Source organism: Lathyrus oleraceus, chromosome 3 (assembly GCF_024323335.1).
Source record: "Lathyrus oleraceus cultivar Zhongwan6 chromosome 3, CAAS_Psat_ZW6_1.0, whole genome shotgun sequence".
Lineage (NCBI taxonomy): Eukaryota > Viridiplantae > Streptophyta > Magnoliopsida > Fabales > Fabaceae > Lathyrus > Lathyrus oleraceus.
The window spans coordinates 281,747,037-281,769,227 of record NC_066581.1 but is presented as its reverse complement, the minus strand read 5'-3'; the positions used below and the strand labels follow the sequence as shown (position 1 = coordinate 281,769,227).

Sequence of the window (22,191 nt, the reverse complement as noted above, 5' to 3'; positions counted from 1 at the left end):
TAATTACACGTTCAAATCATTGGAATTTGAGTTCAGCTTGCATTTCCATCCATTTTTGGGCTTTGCACGCGCCTGTACAGGCCCATGCATGAAGAGTCCAAATTCCATGCACATGAGAATTCACCTTGCTTGCAGTTTGTTTTGCTATAAATAGAAGTGCTCAGCTTCATTCAAACTCAACCTAAAGGCGCCTGAAACCCTGCTGAAGTGATTCCCCAACCTCACCAAAGAAGCGATTTCCATTTTTCTTCAATTTTTTCAGATCCAAAATTCAACTACATCTGGTTGAATCTTTGGATCCAAAGCTTCTAAACCTTCATCATTTAGTTCATTGATCTTCTGTTTTGGCAAAGAAAGCAAGGAATCGAGCTCAAGTTTCCAGAATTCAAGCTTATTCTTCAACTGGTATTTCCTTCGAAACTCATCATATATTGACCTATTTGCTTGGATCTGGTGTTGGCTAAAGTCCTCTCAATAGAGGCATCATGATTATGCATTTAATTTTTGAAATCCATTGAGTTCATGATGAACACCATAGAACTTCCATCTCTGATTTCTCTCAATATAGAGATCTAGAGTGGAATTGAGTGGCACAGGGATGATGTACATCATCCCAGCTTTCTAAAGAGGTATGGATCGTGCATTTTGGTTGCCTTTTGGATCTCTGCAATTTTGGCCGGAAAATCCAAGCTCACCGGAGAAGAAGGTGGCCGTCCCATTGCTAGATGCATTGTGGACCCTTGGATTCCTTTTCCAGATTTGATCTTGGCCTTTGATTGTTATGACTTATTTTAATGTTGTGTGTTACGCATTGACTTGGACTCATGGTGAGCGCGCGCCTCTGTACCATTTGATGTGCCACATCAATTAATGAAACACATCCAACGATCCCTGATTTTCCATATTATTTCAATTTCTGATTTTATTTTGTTTATTCCCTTTTATTTCAAAAATCAATATCTCTCTCATTTTTAATCCAAAAATTATGGGACCAATTGCATTAGTCTCCAAATAATTTCTAGTTTTTATTTCTGATTTTTAATATTTTTTATTTTTTCATTTAATATTTTTTGTGAATTTTCTCTTTTCTGGTTATTTTTAATTCATTTTAAATAGTTTTTGATATTCAAAAAATACAAAAATATTTTCCTAAACTATTTGAATGATGATGAATCTATGAAAAATATTCTCATCAATTTTTAAATTGATTTGAGATTTATTTGAGATTTTAGTTCAATTAGATTATTTTTTATTCATTTTTAATTGATTAAAAATAGTTTCTGACTTTTAAAAATGCTGAAATTTTTTGTCAAATTTTGTTTGACCTTGTTGAACTTAGGATAAATTACTTGGACCTTTCAAGGTTGATTTGAAGTGATTTTGAAGTTTGACCTTTCCATTATTTTTAATTCAAGTTTATTTTAATATTTGAAAATGCCAAAAATATTTTGCTTATTGTTTGATCTCCAATCTTCATCTCATTTCTGATTTATCAATGTTTGACTTTGACTTTCAATGCCATTTGGTCAATACATATGAATTGGTACATCTTATTTCACTTTATGCATTTTGATCTTTCCATTTCCATTATCCATTCTCCATCTCCTTCTTCTTCTTCTTCTTCCTTTTTGATCAATGAGTTGAATGTTGATAAGTTAACATTGATTAGGGAGACTTAATCTTCCTTGATTCAAATCTAATTCATCTTGATCAATTGATCAAGTGAATGGTTTTGCATTAAGGATAGGTTGTTTTCTAAATCATGCAAAAGGCTTGAACCAATACAAGATCAATTCTCTTTTGCCTTTTTGGCATGGCAAGTTGTTGGAACTTGATTCACTAATCAAGACTTCTAACTTGTGTTGTTGCCTACATTATTATTGACCGGCCTCAGATAGTTGTGACTTCTACATAAGTCCAATTACGATTGCTTAACATAGCGCTAAATTTGCCTTATGACACACTAATCACTAACTACTAACACTAACTATTGACAATTAACATTTACTTTTTGCTTTTTACTTTTATGCAATTTACTATTCTTACACATATTATCCATTTGCTTTTCTCTTTTCTCACTTGAGCACATGTTTATGTTAATGCCATTTTCCTTTTGCTCACTTGAGCACATAATTGTGTATATACTATTGTGCTTGTGTTTTTGTTTTGCTTGTTGTGAACCAAATGCAAAGAAATGGACTTAGTTTCTAGGACTTTCCCTATGCAAAGAAATGGAGAATTGGAGTTAGATTCTAGGACTTTCCTTATGCAAAATTAGAGTAAATGGACCTTAATGATGAAGATGGATTAGAGGGACCAAATCTCTAAACTCACTCTTGTCCATTCTTGATTTACTTCATGGAACTTTTGATGTGTGTGCTTTTGTGCTAAGGAATTCTACTTGAGCTTAATTGGAGGACCATTGCTATGTTCATCCAAAGTGAAAGATACAAGACACATTGAGGATCTCTTAAGAGACTTGTTTGATTGCTTATGCTTTGTGATTGCTTATTCCAAAGGAGGGGAGCTACTTGGATCATCAATATGATCTCAAGAGAGGAACTCCATTGTGGTTTTATTTCTTCATCCCTTCTCTTTTTGCTTTGCTTTGTACCTTAGCCCTTCTTCTTCTTCTCCCCACTCTAACCCAAGCCAAAACCTTTTGTGCAAACATTTAACCTTTGTGTTCAACATTAGAAACCTAAGCCTTATGCTTTTGATTTTCAAACCTTCTTTTCATAATACTTACTTTGAATTGAATCCTTAAGCCAACTTTGACCATTTTGTATATACTTCTAATTGGTAAATATAACCCATTCAAATGTCTTTTGTGGTTCCAATGGCCACCTCCTTAATCAAGTTTTTTTTATAACCTTTAGCTATTAGGTTTGAGTTATCCTTGTGGTAGATGTAATACTCACCTATATCCTTAGTGATGGACAATGAGTCTTCCATGCTTATTATAGGGTTAACCCCTCACTAGCATGTTGAAGATATCCTCACATGGTGGATTTGTGGTTTGGTTGAGTTTTCTCCCTTTGATAACAAAAGACCTTAAGGCTTTTGGACCAATCAATTCACTAACTTGTTTTGAGATTTTTACCCCGAACTACGAGGTTTTGATCCTAATCTTTTTTAAGATGGTACGTAGGCAATGGGTTTATCCATCCAAACACAAAATGTAAATAAACTTGTATATTCTCTTCTCATCTCTTCAATCATGTTTGCACAAACAAAATTTTCACAAGACAACAACCTTTACAACAAGTATGAAAAGGGCTCCCTAGGAGTACCTAGGATGTTTTGGGTGCCTAACACCTTCCCATTGCATAACCAACCCCCTTACCCAGATCTCTGTCTCTTTTACTAGTTTTTGTTAAAACTCTTAGATTTTTGTTCGCTTTCTAACCATTCCTTTGGATAAATAGAAGTGCGGTGGCGACTCGACTTGTATAATTTACCGTGGATTTAGTCAATATCTCTAATGGTAACGAATACCCCGCTACACCCCGCTATAGAAAGATGGCGACTCCATTGGGGAGTAACTTCTTCCTAGTGGGTTTAGCCTACTTTTTGCTTATGTGTGTTGTATGTTTATATTTATTTGTGACATATTTTTGTGAAAATTTGGGATGATTGTATTGTTTGTAATGTATGAATTGCTTGATATATTAATTGCTTGTATGCTTGGTGGTTTCTTGTGAGATGAGTTCTATACCCGAACTCGAGTGCACTTATGATAGGAGAATGTCATAGTCTTGTTGACTTGTGTGGAGTTATTCCTTAGAAAGTTGACTTGCAAGCCCATTCACTTGGTGGAGGTCTTGTTGGGATCAATAATGTCACACGAGTAGTCGTGGTTAGGCATTACTCTTTCCAATATAAACCTTAGAAGCCAAGGACCTTATATACCTAGCCCATCTTGGCCTATTTTAGGATGTAGTGCGAAGGTCGTTCAAGTGTAAGATTTGATATGATTATTACGCGATACTACACTCATAAGAGTCTCTCTTGAGAACATTTTTGGAATACGAGTAGTCGTTTTATCCGATAATATCCGAAAGATGAGATGATGACTATGGGGACCTTTTTAGAACATGATTGTCAGGTTTAACCATAGTACACTCCCTTTGGGTGGTTCTTAACCAAGACTCGATGCTCGTGACTTATGTAAGACCCCAATTTTGACCCTAAGATCCCTCATGGCATCATAACATTGCATTTGCAAAGCCTCAAGGATCATAAGCATCTTGGTGCTCCTTGCCTTTGGGTGGGATCTTTTGTGAGTGGTTTGAGATCACCAAGCATGCTTGAATTTCATATCATTGCTTTTCTCATTTTTGTTTACTAACCAAAAGCATAAAAATATGTCACTAACATCTTTTATTTGTAGCTTGAGCAATCACAAGGTCCAAAACTCCTAGGAGATCATTGGTGCAAATATATGGCCAAGAGAAGATGAAGGCAAGCATGGCAATGGTTCCCAAAGCTCTCATCCATCAAATATGCCTCGCTAGTATCTCAATTCATCATTTTGATCAAAGCAAGTTGTAAGACCCCAATTTTGGCCCTAGGATCCCTCATGGCATCATGACATCGCATTTGCAAAGCCTCAAGGATCATAAGCATCTTGGTTCCCCTTGCCTTTTGGTGGGACTTCTTGTGAGTGGTTTGAGATCACCAAGCATGCTTGAATTGTATATCATTGCTTTTCTCATTTTATTTACTAACCAAAAGCACAAAAATATGTCACTAACATCTTTTGTTTGTAACTTGAGCAATCACAAGGTCCAAAGCTCCTAGGAGATCACTGGTGCAAAGATATGGCCAAGAGAAGATGGAAGCAAGCATGGTAATGGTTCCCAAATATCTCATCCATCAAATATGCCTCCCTAGCATCTCAATTCATCATTTTGATCAAAGCAAGTCAAAGGGTTTGAGGTTTGTTCCTCAGAGAAACCCTAATTCATTTGAGCACCCACAATGCCTTGCTAATGAAGCAACCTCAGCCCATGGTCAAATACAATCAAGGTAAGTGCTTTAATTCATCATTACATGCATATTTGAACTTATTTGAGTTCCCTCAATCATCAATTCATCAAGATATGAGTTGTGGACTTGAGAAGTTGATCAGTCAATTCATCTGACTATTTTGAAATGCACTGGGACCTAACGTTTTATGTGTTGGTCAAATGGAGATGATCCCAAAAGAAAAAATGTTCTTAAGGACAATATGAACAAATTTCATGTTCATAAAAAATTTATTTGAAGCTTGGAAGGTCATCTCCCATTCCAAGACATTATAGGTCATTTTGACTGAAACCCTAATTTTGGGTCAACTTCCCAAGAACATAACTCATTCTTTTTTTATGATTTTGAGGTGGGATAAAATGAATTGGAAAGCTTAAGATGTCTATTTCAAATTTTATGTTGAACAAAATTCCAAAATCTCAAATGAAATACATGTGATAATGCAAAACATTATAGGTCACTTTGGACCAAATGCATTGAAAGGCAAAAAAGTCCAACTTCAAGTGCCCATAACTCCTTCATAAAAAATCCAAATGATGCCAAATTTAAGTCCATTTTGATTTTCTTGAAAATACCTACAACTATGATGTTGGAAGTTTTTCCATTTGAGGCTTGCATCATCAAAACAGAAGGGCTTGAAGTTGGTCCAATTTGGCAAAATTTTCAAAGGCATGTTTTGCACTATAAACTTCATGGCCTGTTTTCATAAATTTCCACACTCCAAATGAGTTTTGGTCCAACGTAACATTTGTTCCTTATGTAAATACCTTTCCAACCATTACTCACATGCCTATGTTTCAATTATTCAAGTGGCATTTTCGAAGAGGGGAAGATTTTGGTGCAATTATGGAAACTTGTTTGAAACTCATTGCACACTCCAAACCAATTGCATGTACACGTCCATTTCAGCTCAATTATACTTCAGCTTGTATTTGGCATTGGATTTGGGCTCTCCATGCGCCTGTACAGGCCCATGCATGGAGGCCTTCAACTTTCATGCACACGAGTATTTCCTTGCCTTGCCTCCAATTCAGCTATAAATAGAGATGCTTGCTCACTTCAAATCTCAACCTGTAGGCGCCTGATATGCTGTACAATTGAATCCCTAGCCATACCAAAAGGAACTAGTTCACATTTTCTTCAAATTTTCAGATCTGAAATTCAACTGAATCTGGTTGAATCTTTAGATCTAAAGTTCCTAGACCTGCCTCATATGATCCATTGAACTTCTGTTTTGCAAAAGGAACCAAGGAAAAGAGCTCATATCTTCACAATCCAAAGATATGGTTCAACTGGTTTTTGCTTCGAATCTCTTTGTTCCTTGATCTATTTACCTGGCCAATGCGTTTTCTGAAGTCCTCACTTGAGAGGCAAGCCAGTGATGGCTTTGATTTTGTGTTTTAATGAACTGCAATTTATGTACCTGAATCTTCTAGCTCAGATTTCTTATTCTATAGAAAGATTGAGTACAGGTCAAGGTTAAAGGGGTGATGTACATCACCCTAACTTCAATTTGGTATAAAGATCGTGCATTTTAATTAAGTTTTGAAAACCTGCAAATCTTGGCCGGAGCGGTGAGTCTCGCCGGAGAAGATGGTGGTTTCCACCACCGTCCCCACGTGGATGAGCTCTGAACCATTGGATCTCACTTCCCAGATCTAATCGTGACCTTTCATTCTTATGACTTTCAATAATGCTGGATGTTTCTCATTGACTTGGACTTACCATGAGCGCGCGCCTGAGGACCTTAGGATTGGCCACGTCAATTAGTGAGATTCAATCCAACGTTCCCTGATTTTTGTTATTTTCTAATTTCTGATTTTATTTCTTTTATTTCCTTTATTTTCAAAAATTCATAACTTCTTTATTTTAATTCCAAAAAATATGGGACCAATTGCATTCTTCTCCATTTAATTTCTAGTTTCTAAAATTGATTTTTAATTTTTTTTATTTTGTCATTTGATATTTTTTGTGAATTTTCTCTTTTCTGGTTATTTTTAATTCATTTTAAATAGTTGTTGATATTCAAAAAATACAAAAATATTTTCCTAACCTATTTGAATGATGATGGATCTATGAAAAATATTCTCATCAATTTTTTAATTGATTTGAGATTTATTTGAGATTTTAGTTCAATTAGGTTCCTTTTATTCAGTTTTAATTGATTAAAAATAGTTTCTGACTTTTAAAAATGCTGAAATTTTTTGTCAAACTTTGTGTGACCTTGTTGAACTTAGCATAAATCACTTGGACTTTTCAAAGTTGATTTGAAGTGATTTTGAAGTTTGACCTTTCTTTAATATTTTAATTCAAGTTTATTTTAAATATTAAAAATGCCAAAAATATTTTTATTCATTTCTTGACTTCCAATCTTCATCTCACTTCTGTTTTTGATTGTTTGACCATGATCCTCAATGTCATTGGTCAATACTTGTTGATTGGTACATTCTATCTCCTTTAATGCACTTTATTCTTCTTATTTCCATTTCCATTATTCATCTCCTCCTTCTTCTTCTTTTTCCTTTTGATCAATGAGTTAAAGGTTGATAAGCTAGCATTGATTAGGGAGGCTTAATCTTCCTTGATTCAAATCTAGTTCATCTTGATCAATTGATCAAATGAATGGCTTTGTATTAAGGATAGGTTGCTTCCTAAGTCATGCAAATGACTTAAACCAATACAAGATCAATTCTCTTATTCTTTTTGGCATGGCAAGTTGTTGGAACTTGGTTCACTAATCAAGACTTCTAAATTGTGTTGTTTCCTACATTATTATTGACCGGCCTCAAATAGTTGTGACTTCTACATAAGTCCAATTACGATTGCTTAACATAACGCTAAATTTGCCTTATGGCACACTAATCATTAACCATTAACATTTACTTTTGGCACTTTACATTTATGCAATTTACTATTCTTGTACATATTATCCATTTGCTTTTTCCTTTGCTCATTGGAGCACATGTTTATGTTAATGCCATTTGCCTTTTGCTCACTTGAGCATATAATTGTGTATATATCTTTTGTACTTGTGATTGTCTGTTTGTTGTGAACCAAATGCAAAGAATTGGACAAAATGGACTTAGAATTTAGGACTTTCCCTATGCAAATTTGGAGTCAAAGAGCAACTAGGCATTGGGCCTTTAGAGTGCTATAAAAGTCAAAGAGCAACTAGGCATTGGGCCTTTAGAATGCTTAAAGCTTGAAGATGAACATTGGAAGGACCATATTCTAAACTCCCTCTTGTCCATTCTTTGATTGTTAATAGAACCTTTTGATGTGTGTGTTTTTGTGCTAGGGATTTCAACATTGAGCCAAATTGAGGAACCATTGCCATGAGCTTCTAAGAGAGAGGAACCCAAGATACATTGAGGAGCTTTCCAAAAGTTCATTTGATTGTTTATTGCTTGAGTTTATGCTTATGTGATTGCTTATTCCAAAGGACGGGAGCTACTTGGATCATCAATATGATCTCAAGAAAGGAACTCCATTGTGGTCTTTTTCTTTATCCCTCATCTCTTGTATGTTTAGGATTTAGCCTTTCTTCTTCTTCTCTCCATTCTAACCCAAGCCAAAACCTTTGTGCAAACCTTTAACATTTGTTTTCAACATTAGAAACCTAAGCCTTATGCTTTTGATTTTCTAACCTTATTTTCATAACACTTATTTTGAATTGAATCTTTAAGTCAACTTTGACCATTTTGTACATACTTTTCATTGGTAAATATAACCCATTCAAATGTCTTTCTGTGGTTTTAATGGCCACCTTCTTAATCAATTTTTTTTATAACCTTTAGCTATTAGGTTTGAGTTATCCTTGAGGTAGATGTAATACTCACCTATATCCTTAGTGATGGACAATAAGTCTTCCATGCTTATTATAGGGTTAACCCCTCACTAGCATGTTGAAGCTATCCTCACATGGTGGATTTGTGGGTTTAGGTTGAGTTTTCTCCCTTGGATAACAAAAGGCCTTAAGGCTCTTGGACCAATCAATTCACCAACCCATTTTGAGATTTTTACCCCGAACTACGAGGTTTTGATCCTAATCTTTTTTAAGATAGTACGTAGGCAATGGGTTTATCCATCCAAACATAAAATGTAAATAAACTTGTATATTCTCTTCTCATCTCTTCAATTATGTTTGCACAAACAAATTTTGCACAAAACAACGACCTTACAACAAATATGAAAAGGGCTCCCTAGGAGTAAGTGCAAACCTTAGCCCATAACTCAAAGTCGAAGTTATCCAATTACTTAAGGAGTACAAAGATTGATTTGCTTGGGATTACGACGAGATTCTTGGATTAAGTAGAGAATTGGTCGAACTAAAGCTACCCATCAATCCTGGAAGGAAGTCAATCAAACAAACTCCAAGGAGATTTGCACCAGTGATCTTGCCAAAAATCAAGGAAGAATTCAAAATGCTCCTCAAATGCAACTTCATCCGCACAACAAGGTATGTCGAATGGAACCTTATAATTAGTCCATGTCATTAAGAAGAATAGGACTTTGAGGGTTTGCATTGACTTCAGAGACCTGAACGATGCAACCCCAAAGGATGACTATCCAATGCCTATGGCAGAAATGCTTGTCGATTCCGCCTAAGGCTATGAGTATCTTAGTATGCTCAATGGATATTCCCGATATAACCAAGTATTCATTGTTGAGAAAGATGTTCCAAAAACGACATTTCATTGCCCCGGAGCCATAGGTACCTACGAATGGGTGGTGATTCCTTGGTTTGAAAAATATTGGGGAAACTTATCAAAGAGCAATGAATTCTATTTTCCATGACTTTATTGAAACATTCATGTAGATTTACATTGATGATATAGTTGTCAAGTTTGTTTTAGGAAAAAGTCACATAGATCATCTCTGACAATCATTCGAAAGGATGAGGAAGCATGGTCTAAAGATGAATCCTCTCAAATGTGAGTTCTGTGTGAATGAGGGTTATTTTTTAGGCTTTGTGGTCCACAAAAAGGGAATCAAAACCAGCCAAAATAAGACAAAGGCCATTATGGAAGAGAAAATGCCATCAACAAAGAAGAAACTACATTCTTTACTAGGAAATATCAACTTCTTAAGGAGATTCATCTCGAATCTAAGTGGCAAGACTCAATCCTTCTCTCCTCTACTTCGACTAAAGAAGGAAGGTTTCGAATGGGGGCAAGCGCAATAGGAAACTTTTGAAAAGATTAAATACTATCTTGTTTGCCCTCTAATCTTATTATGAGGTTGTACATTTTTGCGTCTGATGTAACTTTAGGGAGCATGCTTTCCCAAGAGGATGAAAATGGTGTTGAAAGGGCCATTTAATACCTTAGTCGAGTCCTAAATAATGCAGAAACTAGATATAGTATGATCGAAAAGTTATGTCTATGTCTGTATTTCTCTTATATAAAGTTGAAGCATTATATAAAACCGGTTGATGTGTATGTTTCGTATCACTTTGATATTCTTAAATACATGCTATCTAAGCCAATTTGCACAGTCAAACTGGAAAATAGGAACTTACTTTGACTGGATACTCCCTAATTTATATGCATTTAAAGGCCATAAAGGGGAAGGTGGTCGCAGACTTTATAGTCGACCACTCTATAGTCGAAAACTCCCAAAATTATCTAGAGCTTGAGCCTTGGAAATTATATTTTTATGGTTCTAGTCATAGAGATGGAATGGACGTTGGAGTGTTGATTATTTCTCCTAATAAATTCGAACAAGTTTCAAGTATAAAATTGAAGGTCTTTGCTCGAACAATGAGGCTGAATACGAGGCTTTAATAGCCAGACTTGAAATCTTGTTGGAATTAGGGGCAACTAGAGTTGAAATAATGGGTGACTCTGAGTAAGTTATAAAGAAAATAACAAAGTAGTACAAATGTGTCAAAGAAAACCTAATAATGTACTTTGTAATAGAAAATAGACTATTACAAAGATTCAAAATGGTGAGTATTAAAAACATTCCTCGACTTAAGAACCAGGAGGCAAATGACTTGGCTCAAATTGCTTATGGGTACAAAATTTAGAAATAAAAATTGGAAGATGCAATCGAAGTCCGAGGGAGAGTTATGTCAACCAAATTGTCTCCGACAAATTTGGAAGCAACGAAGCTAGGTTGTGCAGATAAAGAGAACTTCGAGAAATTGACCATGGACAGTTTAACAGATGAATATTGGAGAAAACCAATAGTAGAGTACTTAGAAAATCCAACAAGATCTGCAGAACGAAAGGTCGGGTATCGTTCTCTAAGTTATTCCCTTATGGGGAATGAATTATTCAAAAAGACACATGAAGGAGTCTTACTCAAATGCCTTAGTAAGTCTGAGACATACTTATCTCTTTCTAATGTCCATAGTGGGGCATGTGAAGCACATCAAGTAGGCCACAAGATGAAATAGATTTTGTTTCGCCAAGGGGTGTACTGGCCTACTATGCTGAAAGATTATACTGAATTCGCTAAAGGGTGCCAGGAATGCCAGATACATGCAGATATCCAACATGTTCCTGCATAAGAGTTGTATTCTATTGTGAAGCCCTAGGATTTCAAAGGTTGGGCGTTGAATCTAGTTGGAGAGATTCGACCAGCATCTTCTAAAAGTCAAAGATACATCCTAGTAGGCATCAATTACTTTACTAAGTGGATTGAGGCCATACCTTTGGTGAATGTTGATCAAGAATAAGTGATCGAGTTTATCCAAAGGCACATAATTTATAGGTTTGGGATCCTAGAGACCATCACAACTGATCAAGGATCAATTTTTACTGGTCGAAAGGTCCAAGACTTTGCTAAGGAAGTAGGATTCAAGCTGTTAACATCTACACCTTATTATGCTCAAGCAAATGGTCAAGTCGAAGTAGCAAATAAGGTAGTAATTGGACTGATAAAGAAACATGTGGGAAAAAGTCAAGGAATTACACAAGACATTAGACTAGATTTTGTGGGCCTGTCGAACTTCCCCTAAAGAGGCCACAAATGCTACACCGTTTCGATTGACTTATGGGCACGATGCAATGCTAGCAATCGAAATCTATCTCCAATCAAATAGAATTCAAAAGCAAAATGAAATCCCATATGAAGCCTATTGGAACATGATGTTGGACGAACTAGTTGATTTAGACGAAGAAAGGTTGAATGCCTTAGACTTATTGGAAAGGCAGAAAAAGAGGGTAGAAAAATCATACAACAAAAAGGTTAAGGTCAAATCATTTTCGAATAGAGACGTAGTGTGGAAAGTTATTCTGCCTATGGATCAAAAGGACAAGGCATTGGGTAAATGGTCCCCAAAGTGGGAAGGTCTTTTCCAAATTATCCGAGTTTTTTCTAATGGTGCATATGAAATAGAGGAGTTAGTTAAGGATCGAAGAATATTGAGAGTGAACGGGAAATATTTGATAAAATATAGGCATGTGCTTTAGGAGGTTAAAATATTAACAAAATAATTCATATGCAAAATCGAAGCCAAAATGGTAATTAAGATAAGATGCGAAAATGGCTTAAGTCATTACAGGATACTAAAAATGGCTAAAGCCAACACACCATAAATTCAACAGTCAAAGCAACAAGTTCAAACAAATATAACAAGATGATTAGAATGGAAGAGAAGCCTTCATGCGCTCATACTTCGACTTCGAAAGCCCTAAGCAACGTTTGAACACATACTTGGTGGAGGCCAAAGTGTTAATCTCTTTCTCCAGAGTTTGGGCTTGTTCGACATGACGTATCCTCACCTAGATTTCCTTATCAAGCTCCTCGCAGAAAACCTTTAGAATCTCATATTTGTGCTCTTTGGCTTTCTTAATGTTGGTCTATATGTCCTTGATTTATTGTTCCCAGGCGTTGATGTTGTTGTCACAAGTTTCGATTTATTTCTTATTTTGTTTCGAACGTGTTTCTAACTCAGTAACTCTGGTGGTGGATTCAGTGGCAACCTCCCACTCATCTATTTATACTTCTATTTTACTTTGATTTTTAGTCTAAGCATCCTTGATGTGATGGAGGTATGCAGTGATTTGATCAATCAATGGCCCAAGTTTCATCATGATGTTTGTGACTTATTGAGAGGTGGTTAGGATATCGACTTGGTTCAAAAGGTCCTTGATACCAAATAAAGAAGAAGGATCGTTCTCCAGGACTTGAAGCAGTTCAACATTGAAAGATTTCTCTTTGATCTTTTTGAGAAGATCAATAGTAGACTCACTCATAGATCAACCACCAGACACAGTTAAGGAGCTGGAGCATTTGTCGGTCGAACTACCTTTGGCGCTTATAATTTCCTTAAGGTATTATGTTGGCTTACTCCATTTTAATGCTTCTAATTATTCTTGAGAAAGAGCAGCAGTAGTACCAGTTGAAGGTGCTTTCAACTTTTTGGCAGCGCCAGAAGTTTGGATAACCTCAAGCATTCCACTTGATTTTTCCTCATCATCCACGTCATTCTCTTTATCATCCTCTTCTTGTTCATTTTGATCATCAGCTGGAGGGATGTCGAACATTGGGTGATCTTCACCTTGTTCTTCCTCATCATCTGAGACATCTTTAGTTTGGTCAAGAATGTCTGGTGAAGCGTCATTCGATTTGTCTTGGACTTCTTCCTCCGCCTCTGGCATATTGGTGTCTTCCTGGACTTCGCTGATGGGATGTTCTTCTTCTTCTTCTCGATCAAAGTCCCTGGTTTAAGAATGTTAAGTGGTAGTTTTTGGTGGCGAAGATTCCCATTGTTTTTCAGCAAGTTTGTTAACCTCCCCCGTAGATCCGTTTGTCGAATCTTTAGTGGACGTAGGATTATACGAAGGACTGCTGGCAGGATGATACGACGAAGTGCTGGTGGGAGGTATGAAGGGTCACTGCTTCTCAGAGGAATAATTTATTTGGGGCTTGATTGCCTAATACCTTTCGCGCCACCCTACAAAGGAAGTTAAGCCACGGCGTGTAGTCAAAAGGAGAAGGAATGAAATAATTGAGAAAAAGTAAGGTGAGATTCTTTTATCTTAGAACCTTCAGCTTTGGGGTTGGAGTTATCACTCTCAAGCCTTTCAGGAGTATTCTTAGCAAGCACCTTTAGAACAACATGTTTTTTGGTTGGAACCTTGGTGACAACAACCTTTGGTAGAGAAGTCGCATTAGAGGTTTTCACCTTTTTCTTTTTGGCTTGTTTGGAGGTATCCGACGACACATTGTCATTATCTGATTCGATTGCTGGGACCTGTGGTTCCTTGAGTTTTTGTTTTTTTGGTGTTGTTGGTGGCTTTCGACTTTCCTGAAAAGAAATATCTCAAATATTAAAATACGAAGATATTGCATCAAGAGAAATAATAACAATATGCAAAGTATACCTTTATTGTTGTTGTTGTTGTCGTGGGTGTTTTTTCTTCCTCTTTGACTGCATCTATTGTCAAAGTGGTTTTCTTTGCATGACCTTTTTGTGTAGGTTTCTTTTGACAGCTAAAAAGGAAAAAAAAAGCCAGAATAATTATCACAAATAAAAAGAGGAATCGAGAAACTGTTGGAAGAACAAGTTAAATCGAAAAACCTCTCATTCCACATCTTCATATATTGGAGACTCTGTGCGAACATCTTCTATGCCAATATGAAGGTGTCCTTTGAAACTGGATAGAGTATGCTTAGTCAGAACCACCCCTTTCGCCATCTTTTGAGAGTCTTGTCGGAGAATTTTCACAAAATCCCCACAGACGAACCAGTTTGGAAACGGAGGGATGAAGGCCACACCGAAATCAGCAGATGGTATTCAAGGGAATTTTAGTTTGTGAAGTCTGAAATCCAACTCATACTTGTGTTCCAGTTTGACATACGTAGGCAACTTTAAATCAGGGAGTTTCTTCATAAATTTTTCTTTCAAAGTAATTGCTGCTTCGCGGATGGTTTAACTAAGATAATCAGGTATATAGGTAGTTTAAAAGTATTTTTTGGAATGTTTAGATTTCCTTGATGTGAACCGACGTGCCTTCCTTGGTGCTTTCCTGTATAGAAGAAAATGAATTTGTTAGATGTTGATTAAAAGTTGCCACGTCAAACATCTCTATGGAGTAATAATTCTTCCACTAGGTATCATATTCTTGAGTACAAAAGAATGATGGGTTAATGGGGACTGGGGTAAGTTGTGTGATGCCAGTGTATTTCTCCATTTCCTCCATACATTCAGCTTCAGAGTGGGCCATGATGTAGAGGATGACATCACTTTTCTTGGCAAAAAGTGTTTTGGGTAAGATCTGATTGAGACCAAACTGTCGAGAGACCAGATTTGGTTGATAATTGAGAAGAATAAATTGGTTCTTCAACGGTCTGAGTCTTGTACATATTAGTTTAGGGGTGAGGAACACATCCCATATGGCCATAGATTCTGCCTCCTGATCCTTCGAAGGATTGGGGAAATTTTCTAGTAAACCACTATGGACCATGAATCCTGTTGGCGAAGGGGGCCATAAAAGAGGTAAAGTTATAACGCTTGGCGTACATCATCACATATCCAGTGAAGGTCTTCTGCCAGCTAAACCCTTCTTCATTGGGAGTCAGTTGGGTAAGGAATGTTCCTTCGACCCTCCTGTTTTTAGTTTCATCAGCTTCTTCATCGATAGGGTTGTGTGTTGGAAATGACGATTTGAAAGTGACATTGAGCCACAGTTGAAGAAACCAGTAGGGGCCAGAAAGTAGCAGATTCGACCCAGGTTGGAATCTTTTAAGGGTGTTGAAACCTTACACTAAGGATTCATAAATACAACCTAAGATCATCTGTCTAAGGCAAAGTTCATGCCCAACATGTAACTGGTTCGCCATAGGCAAATATTTCTTTGCCACTTGGAGAGATTTTGAATAGAAGACACACCTGGATAGCCAGAGTGCAAGAAATGCAATATGCTTTACATTAGAGACTTCTTCAATATCTTTCTTATGATAGTCTGCGGTGTAGTTGGTGAAAGTGGCTCGACTACCATCAAAGCCAATAATGTCTTCATCCATGAAGTTGGGGTCATAGGTTTCCCCTGTTGGTCGAAGATCGATGATTGCAGCTACATCAAAGAGTGTGGGGGTCATCATCTGACAAGGAAGGTGAAATGTGTTATGAGTACTATCCCAGAAATATAAGGAAGCTATTAACATAGCTTGGCTATATCCAAGACCAACCTTTGACAATTCAATCATGTCGAAGATTTCCATATCCTTCTAAACTTGGGTTTTCTTTTTCTTTACTTTGGATAGCCAATCTAGGTAATCTTTGGGATCCTTGAACAAAGGGAAAGAGTGAAATACCCTAAAGTTATTCATATGGTCTAGGTTTATGGGGTTTTCTGTAGGATCAGTCGAAGACGTGGTTTTTTTCTCTGTAACCTCAATATTAACCCTAGTTTACTTCTTACTAGCTATAGGTTTGTTACGGTGGTATGTTGGAGAAAATTATTTCAATTTTGCAGGATTAACATTCACATCTGGTAAAGTACCTAAAATTGCATGTTTTTTACCAGCGATAGAAATGGGGATTAGTACCTGAGATTGGTAAATACGGTGTTTTTCCTCTTCAAGAGGAGGTTATGGGATATATTGTTGGTTTCCCAATATCGTTGGGCCAAGAATCTTGTGAACTGGAGTAAGAGTTGATTGTTTCTTGGAGTCTTTAGAGCTTTTTGTTGTTGATGCCATTGATGGAGATTTTTTAAAGAAAATATGGGTTTAAAATTAAGAGAGATGAAGTGTTTTCTTACTTGGGAGTGTGAGAAACTCAGAAGAGTGAAGAAATGGAAAAGAAGTTAAGGGGTTATTTATGGTGGAGTGAAGAAGAAACGTTTCACTTCAAGAATTAATGGTTGATGCTGATCGTGGGACACATGTTAGATTGAAGGAAGATTGAATGGATGGTAGCAATTGGCGTGGCCTACGATCTCCTAGGAAATATGAGCGTGATAATTAACATGGATTGTGTGTATGTCTTGATGAGACGTTTTGAGAAAAATGGTCATGATAACCATGACGTCATAGTAGTAAAAGATGTTGTTGCGTCGAAACGTTCTCAAAAAATGCCTTTTTCTTCATTAAGGCAAAAATGACATTTTTGGGGGGCAATTTGTTAGCTGAAAATTCGATGCTAAGGAAATGTTTAAGATGAACTAGAAAGGCCAAGGGAAAATATTCTTAAAAGAATACATGAAATTAATTTTTTCGACAGAAGGAGTTTTATTCGAAGGAACCCCTTGAATAGAGGGAAATGCTGGTTTGGGACTTATAAATATTTTTCAGTTCAAACTACAATTCCACATAGGCATTTTGATTGGAGTTGTTTTCGACGGGGCATGAAATCAAATAAGGCTCATAACTGTTATTTGGTCTTATCTGATTCTTTAGGAAAACACGTGGAAAGTTATGGATAATGAAGTGCATGCAGACAAAAACGTGTCCTCCTTTGGAGAAGAGACTATTTATTACAATTATTTTGAATTAGTATAAATAGGAGTCTTAGTATTTAGGATTCAAGGTGTTCGATATTGTACAGAATTCACAAATTTACTCTAAGTATCTGTGTGTTGAGGAAACAAGTTGTTGAGAATGTACGTGTGATCACCACACTTTGTATTTTCATTAAATCATTTACATTTTTTCTATTTATCTTCATCGCAAGTTTAATTTGAATCGTTCTTTACATTACACCTTTACATTTATGCATTTATTCTTAAACTTTGAATGTTGTATTTAAACCAAGAACATTGTCGAAATGTTTATCTTTTACAAAACTTAGATAGACAAGAGCACATGTCCTAGGATCAATCTAGTCGACCCTGTGAGTAACCAAACTATTTTTTATTTTTGAAAGACTAGCGCTTGTTTACCAATTTCGAAGGTAAACACATGGTTGATGCGTTGAGTGGGAAGTCTTTGCACATGTCGATGCTCATGGTTTGAGAGTTAGAATTAATCAAGCAGATCATAGACATGAGTTTGGTATGTGAAGAGACTCCTAATAGTGTGAAGTTGGATATATTGAAGTTGACGAGTGGTATTATTGAAGATATCAAAGAGGTTCAGAAGACTGATGGGGGATGGGTTGATCGACTTGTGTCAATCAATCAAAATAAGGGTGGTGAATTCAGAATCGACGAGAATAGTGTGATGAGATTCAGAGATCAAGTGTGTGTTTCTGACGTGCTCGAACTTAAGAAGAGTATTCTTGAGGAAGGACATCGTGGTAAGCTAAGTATTCATCCAAGTGCGACCAAGATGTATCAAGACTTTAAAAAGATGTTTTGGTTGCCCGAGATTAAGAAATATGTTATTGAATTCGTCTATGCTTACTTGACTTGTAAGAAGTCAAAAATTAAACATCAAAAGTCGTTGGGCCTGATGTAACCATTAAATATTCCGGAATGGAAATGGGATCTCATTTCCATGGATTTTGTAACAGGTTTGTCAAAGACTTTGAAAGGATATGATTCCATTTGGGTGATTATTGACAGGTTGACCAAATCGAATTATTTTATACTGATAAAGATTAATCACTCTTTGAAAAAGCTAGTTGAGTTGTATATTGAAGAGATTGTGAAATTACATGACATTCCTTCGAGTATTATATCAGATAGAGATCCGAGATTTACATCAAGATTATTGAAGAGTTTGTAAGCTGCATTTGGAACTAAGTTGAAGTTGAGTTCCGCTTATCATCCGCAGACAGATGGTCAAACAGACAGGACTATCCAGTCTTTAGAGGATTTTCTAAGGGCTTGTGTGCTAGAATAATGAGGTTTTAGGATAACTACTTTCCTTTGATTGAGTTTCTCTACAATAACAGGTTCCGTGCTAGTATAGGAATGACACCATATGAGGTGTTGTATGGTAGGAGGTGTAGAACTCCTTTATGTTGACATGAGTCAGGCGAGAGTGATGTGCTTGGACCTGAGATTGTTAAGCAGACAAACGAGAAGATCAAGATGATGCAAGAGAATATGAAAGTGTCGCAGAGTCGTCAGAAAAGTTACCTTGACAAAAGGAGGAAATCACTTGAGTTCCTGGAGGGAGATCATGTGTTTTTTAGGGTTACGTCGTTAAGTAGTGTTGGTCGAGCTTTAAAGTCTCGAAAGCTCATTCCACATTTTGTTGGTCCATACCAGATCTTGCAAAGAATAGGAGAGGTGGCCTATCATATTGCTTTGCCACCACCACTTGCGAATCTGCATTATGTGTTTCATGTGTCTCAGTTGAGGAGGTACATTCTGGATCCTTCCCATGTAATCTAGGTGGATGATGTGAAGGTGAGAGATAACCTGACTGTTTAGGCATCACCCATGCGGATAGAGGATCGGGAAGTGAATTAGTTGTGTGGGAAAAATATTGATTTGGTGAAGGTAGTGTAGGGATGACCAACTGGTGGGAGCATAACTTGGGAGTTGGAGAGCCAGATGTGAGAGTTGTATCTTACTCTGTTTGCTTCAGGTAATTTCCGTGGGAGAAAATTTCTTAAGTGGGGGAGAGTTGTAACATCCATTTTTATTAGATATTTTAGTATATTTTATTTGTTAAAATTATGTATTTTAATGATTATTTTATTATTGGGTGTTGGTGGGGTATATATCCTTTAATTAGGGATCTAAAAGGGTGATAAAAGTGAGTAGAATAATTTTGAGTTGTTTTAGCATTTAAAAATAATGTTTAACTATTTTTATTATATTAAATAATGAAATATAAGTTTATTTAATTAATTGAGTAAATAAATTTTGGAATAATAAAATAATAAGAAAAAAGGAGTGTGTAGAGATTTTGAGGGAAATATGGTAATTATAAGGTTAAGTTGAGGATAGTATAGGCAAAGCCTAATTGGAAAAAAAAGGTTTACTAGAAAAAGAGATAATTGGGAAAAAGAGTCATATTTCATCTTACGTAGAAATTTGGAGAAAAGAGAAGGAAGACTAGAGCAAGGGGTTAAAGGTGATATAGAGGAAGAGTGTGAAGGTTTCGCTTCAGATTTTTGCAAGGAATTTAGGTAAGGAGGAGATGTGCTTCTCTAATGGATGTTAAAGCATGAGGGGTAGATGAAGGGACCCTTAACCTCCTTAGGGTTGGGTGTTTTGATTCATAATTTTAAATTGTGATGCTATGATGGTTATTATATGATGATCATATGATAAATTTCGTGTATCTTATATGTGGATATTTTTCTATTTTGATGATTGAACATATATCAACCATTGTTGCAATTTCGAAGGTTTTAGGCAAAATCTTAAAATAATGATTTGATGATTTAATTGTGTTAAAATTGTACATTAACTTAAGATAATTAGAGTATTGCATGGGTTGTAATTTTCTAAGCATTTGGGTTTTTACGGAATCAAAATCGGAAGTTCGGGAGGGCTCTAACGATGAAAAACGCAGAAAATTATACATTCTATCTATCACGACCGTGCTCAGCCCAGAGGGGCGTACTTAGCGCGGGAGCCTCTGTTTGTGTTTTTTGTTCGAAATGGTTTTGACTATAAATTTTGATCTTGTAAGACCCCATTTTTGACCCTAAGATCCCTCATGACTATCTCATCATATGCATTAGCATTGGGATCACATCTTGGCATCCTCCCTACCCCTTCATTCATTAGGTTTGCAGTGGGAAAGATCACCAAGCACATTTGGTTGTATCATACTTCATTTTTGTTTGTCTACTAACCAAAATACCAAAAATATGTCGATGTATAGTTTGTTACTTTTGTAGGTAGTGTGTGTGTTCACATATACTCCATCAAGCTCATATCTAGGGTTTGAAACCCTCAATGTAAGGAGTGCAATCAAGAATTGGTTCACATTGACTCTAAACATCATATATGGATCCCCATGATCTTCACATGTTATTTTGATCAAGAAATCATCAAGAGTTTGGAGTTTGTTTGCCTTGGAAATCCTAATTCATCTGGGTATCTTTTGTGACTTCTTCAACAAGTTTATTCAACAATTGAACAAATATTTCAAGGTATACTTCATATTTCATCATCGTATGCATATGTGATCCTCCATGAGTCCCAAAAGTCAAGAGAATGTCAAGCTAGCAAGATGGTTCATGGTGGTTGACCAGAGGAAGTCAACTTGTTAAAACTGGGGTTCCCTAGACCCTACTCCTATAATTTATATCATATGAAAATGATTCCAAGAGAAACATTACTCAAAATGACATTCCAAACAACTTTTATGTTGAGGTCAAGAGCTAGGTTTGCTTGGAAAGTCATATTTTAAGATGAAAGATTATAGGTCATTTTGTCTGAACCCTAGTTTAGAGGTCAAATTCCCAAGATCATAACTTGCTCAATTTTTATGAGATTAAATCCATTAAAATTTAATTATCATATTCAATATGTCTACTTAAACTTTTATGTTTTTAGGAAGTGCAAATTCAACTTTCAAATGCATGTGCTAAGTGGAAACATTATAGGTCATTTTGGGCCAATACCATTGAACAAGTGATTTTCCTCAACTTATAAAATGCATAACTCCTTCATGCCAAGTCCAAATAACATCAAATTTGTGACTAAATTAAATAGGTTTTAAATAGATACAACTTTTATGAAGAAAATTTTCTCATTTGAAGTCCATAGGAAAAGTTATTCAAGGTGGAAGAAGGGAACATTTGACATTGGGACTTAGAAAATTTTCAAATATGTTTGATTTCCCAAAATTCCACCTCAAAGTTCATCATGAGCCAAGCTTCAAATTAAAAAGTGTTCAACATGAAAGTTGTTCCCCTTGATCTCACCTTTCCAAAAAGTTCAAGATTACCTTATTTGGCCAAAGTGTGAGGGACTTGTGCATGGGTGTAAGTTAAAGGACCATTTGGATAATTTCAACTTTCATTTTTCATACACAATTGCATGGCTCACCAACATGAATTCAACATGATACACATTCAATTTTGGATCAGATCATATCATTTCTACGGGCCTAGCACACGCCCATGTAACCATGCAAAGAAGAATTTCAAAATTTACCAAATTTGGAAGTGTGCAAAAATCAATCTCATAGCCTATAAATAGGACCCTCATTGCTCAGAATTGAGGACCTCATGCCCAAGCTTTGAACCTGCAACCTCAAACCCTCACCATTGAAGGATAAATATGAGGATTTTCTTTGAAAATCGAGTTTCAATTCTCCATTTGTTTTGAGATTGAAACTCCAAGAGTC

The 22,191-nt window shown here is 36.2% G+C and overlaps 1 protein-coding gene across 1 annotated transcript; it reads left to right on the top strand.

Annotated features, from left to right (window-relative positions):
• The first annotated feature begins 17,973 nt into the window (after positions 1-17,973).
• On the top strand, positions 17,974-18,657 carry LOC127130857 (uncharacterized). Its single transcript, XM_051059819.1, has 2 exons — positions 17,974-18,340; positions 18,443-18,657. Exons 1-2 carry the CDS (start codon positions 17,974-17,976, stop codon positions 18,655-18,657), a joined length of 582 nt encoding a protein of 193 aa, XP_050915776.1.
• The last annotated feature ends 3,534 nt before the right edge of the window (positions 18,658-22,191 follow it).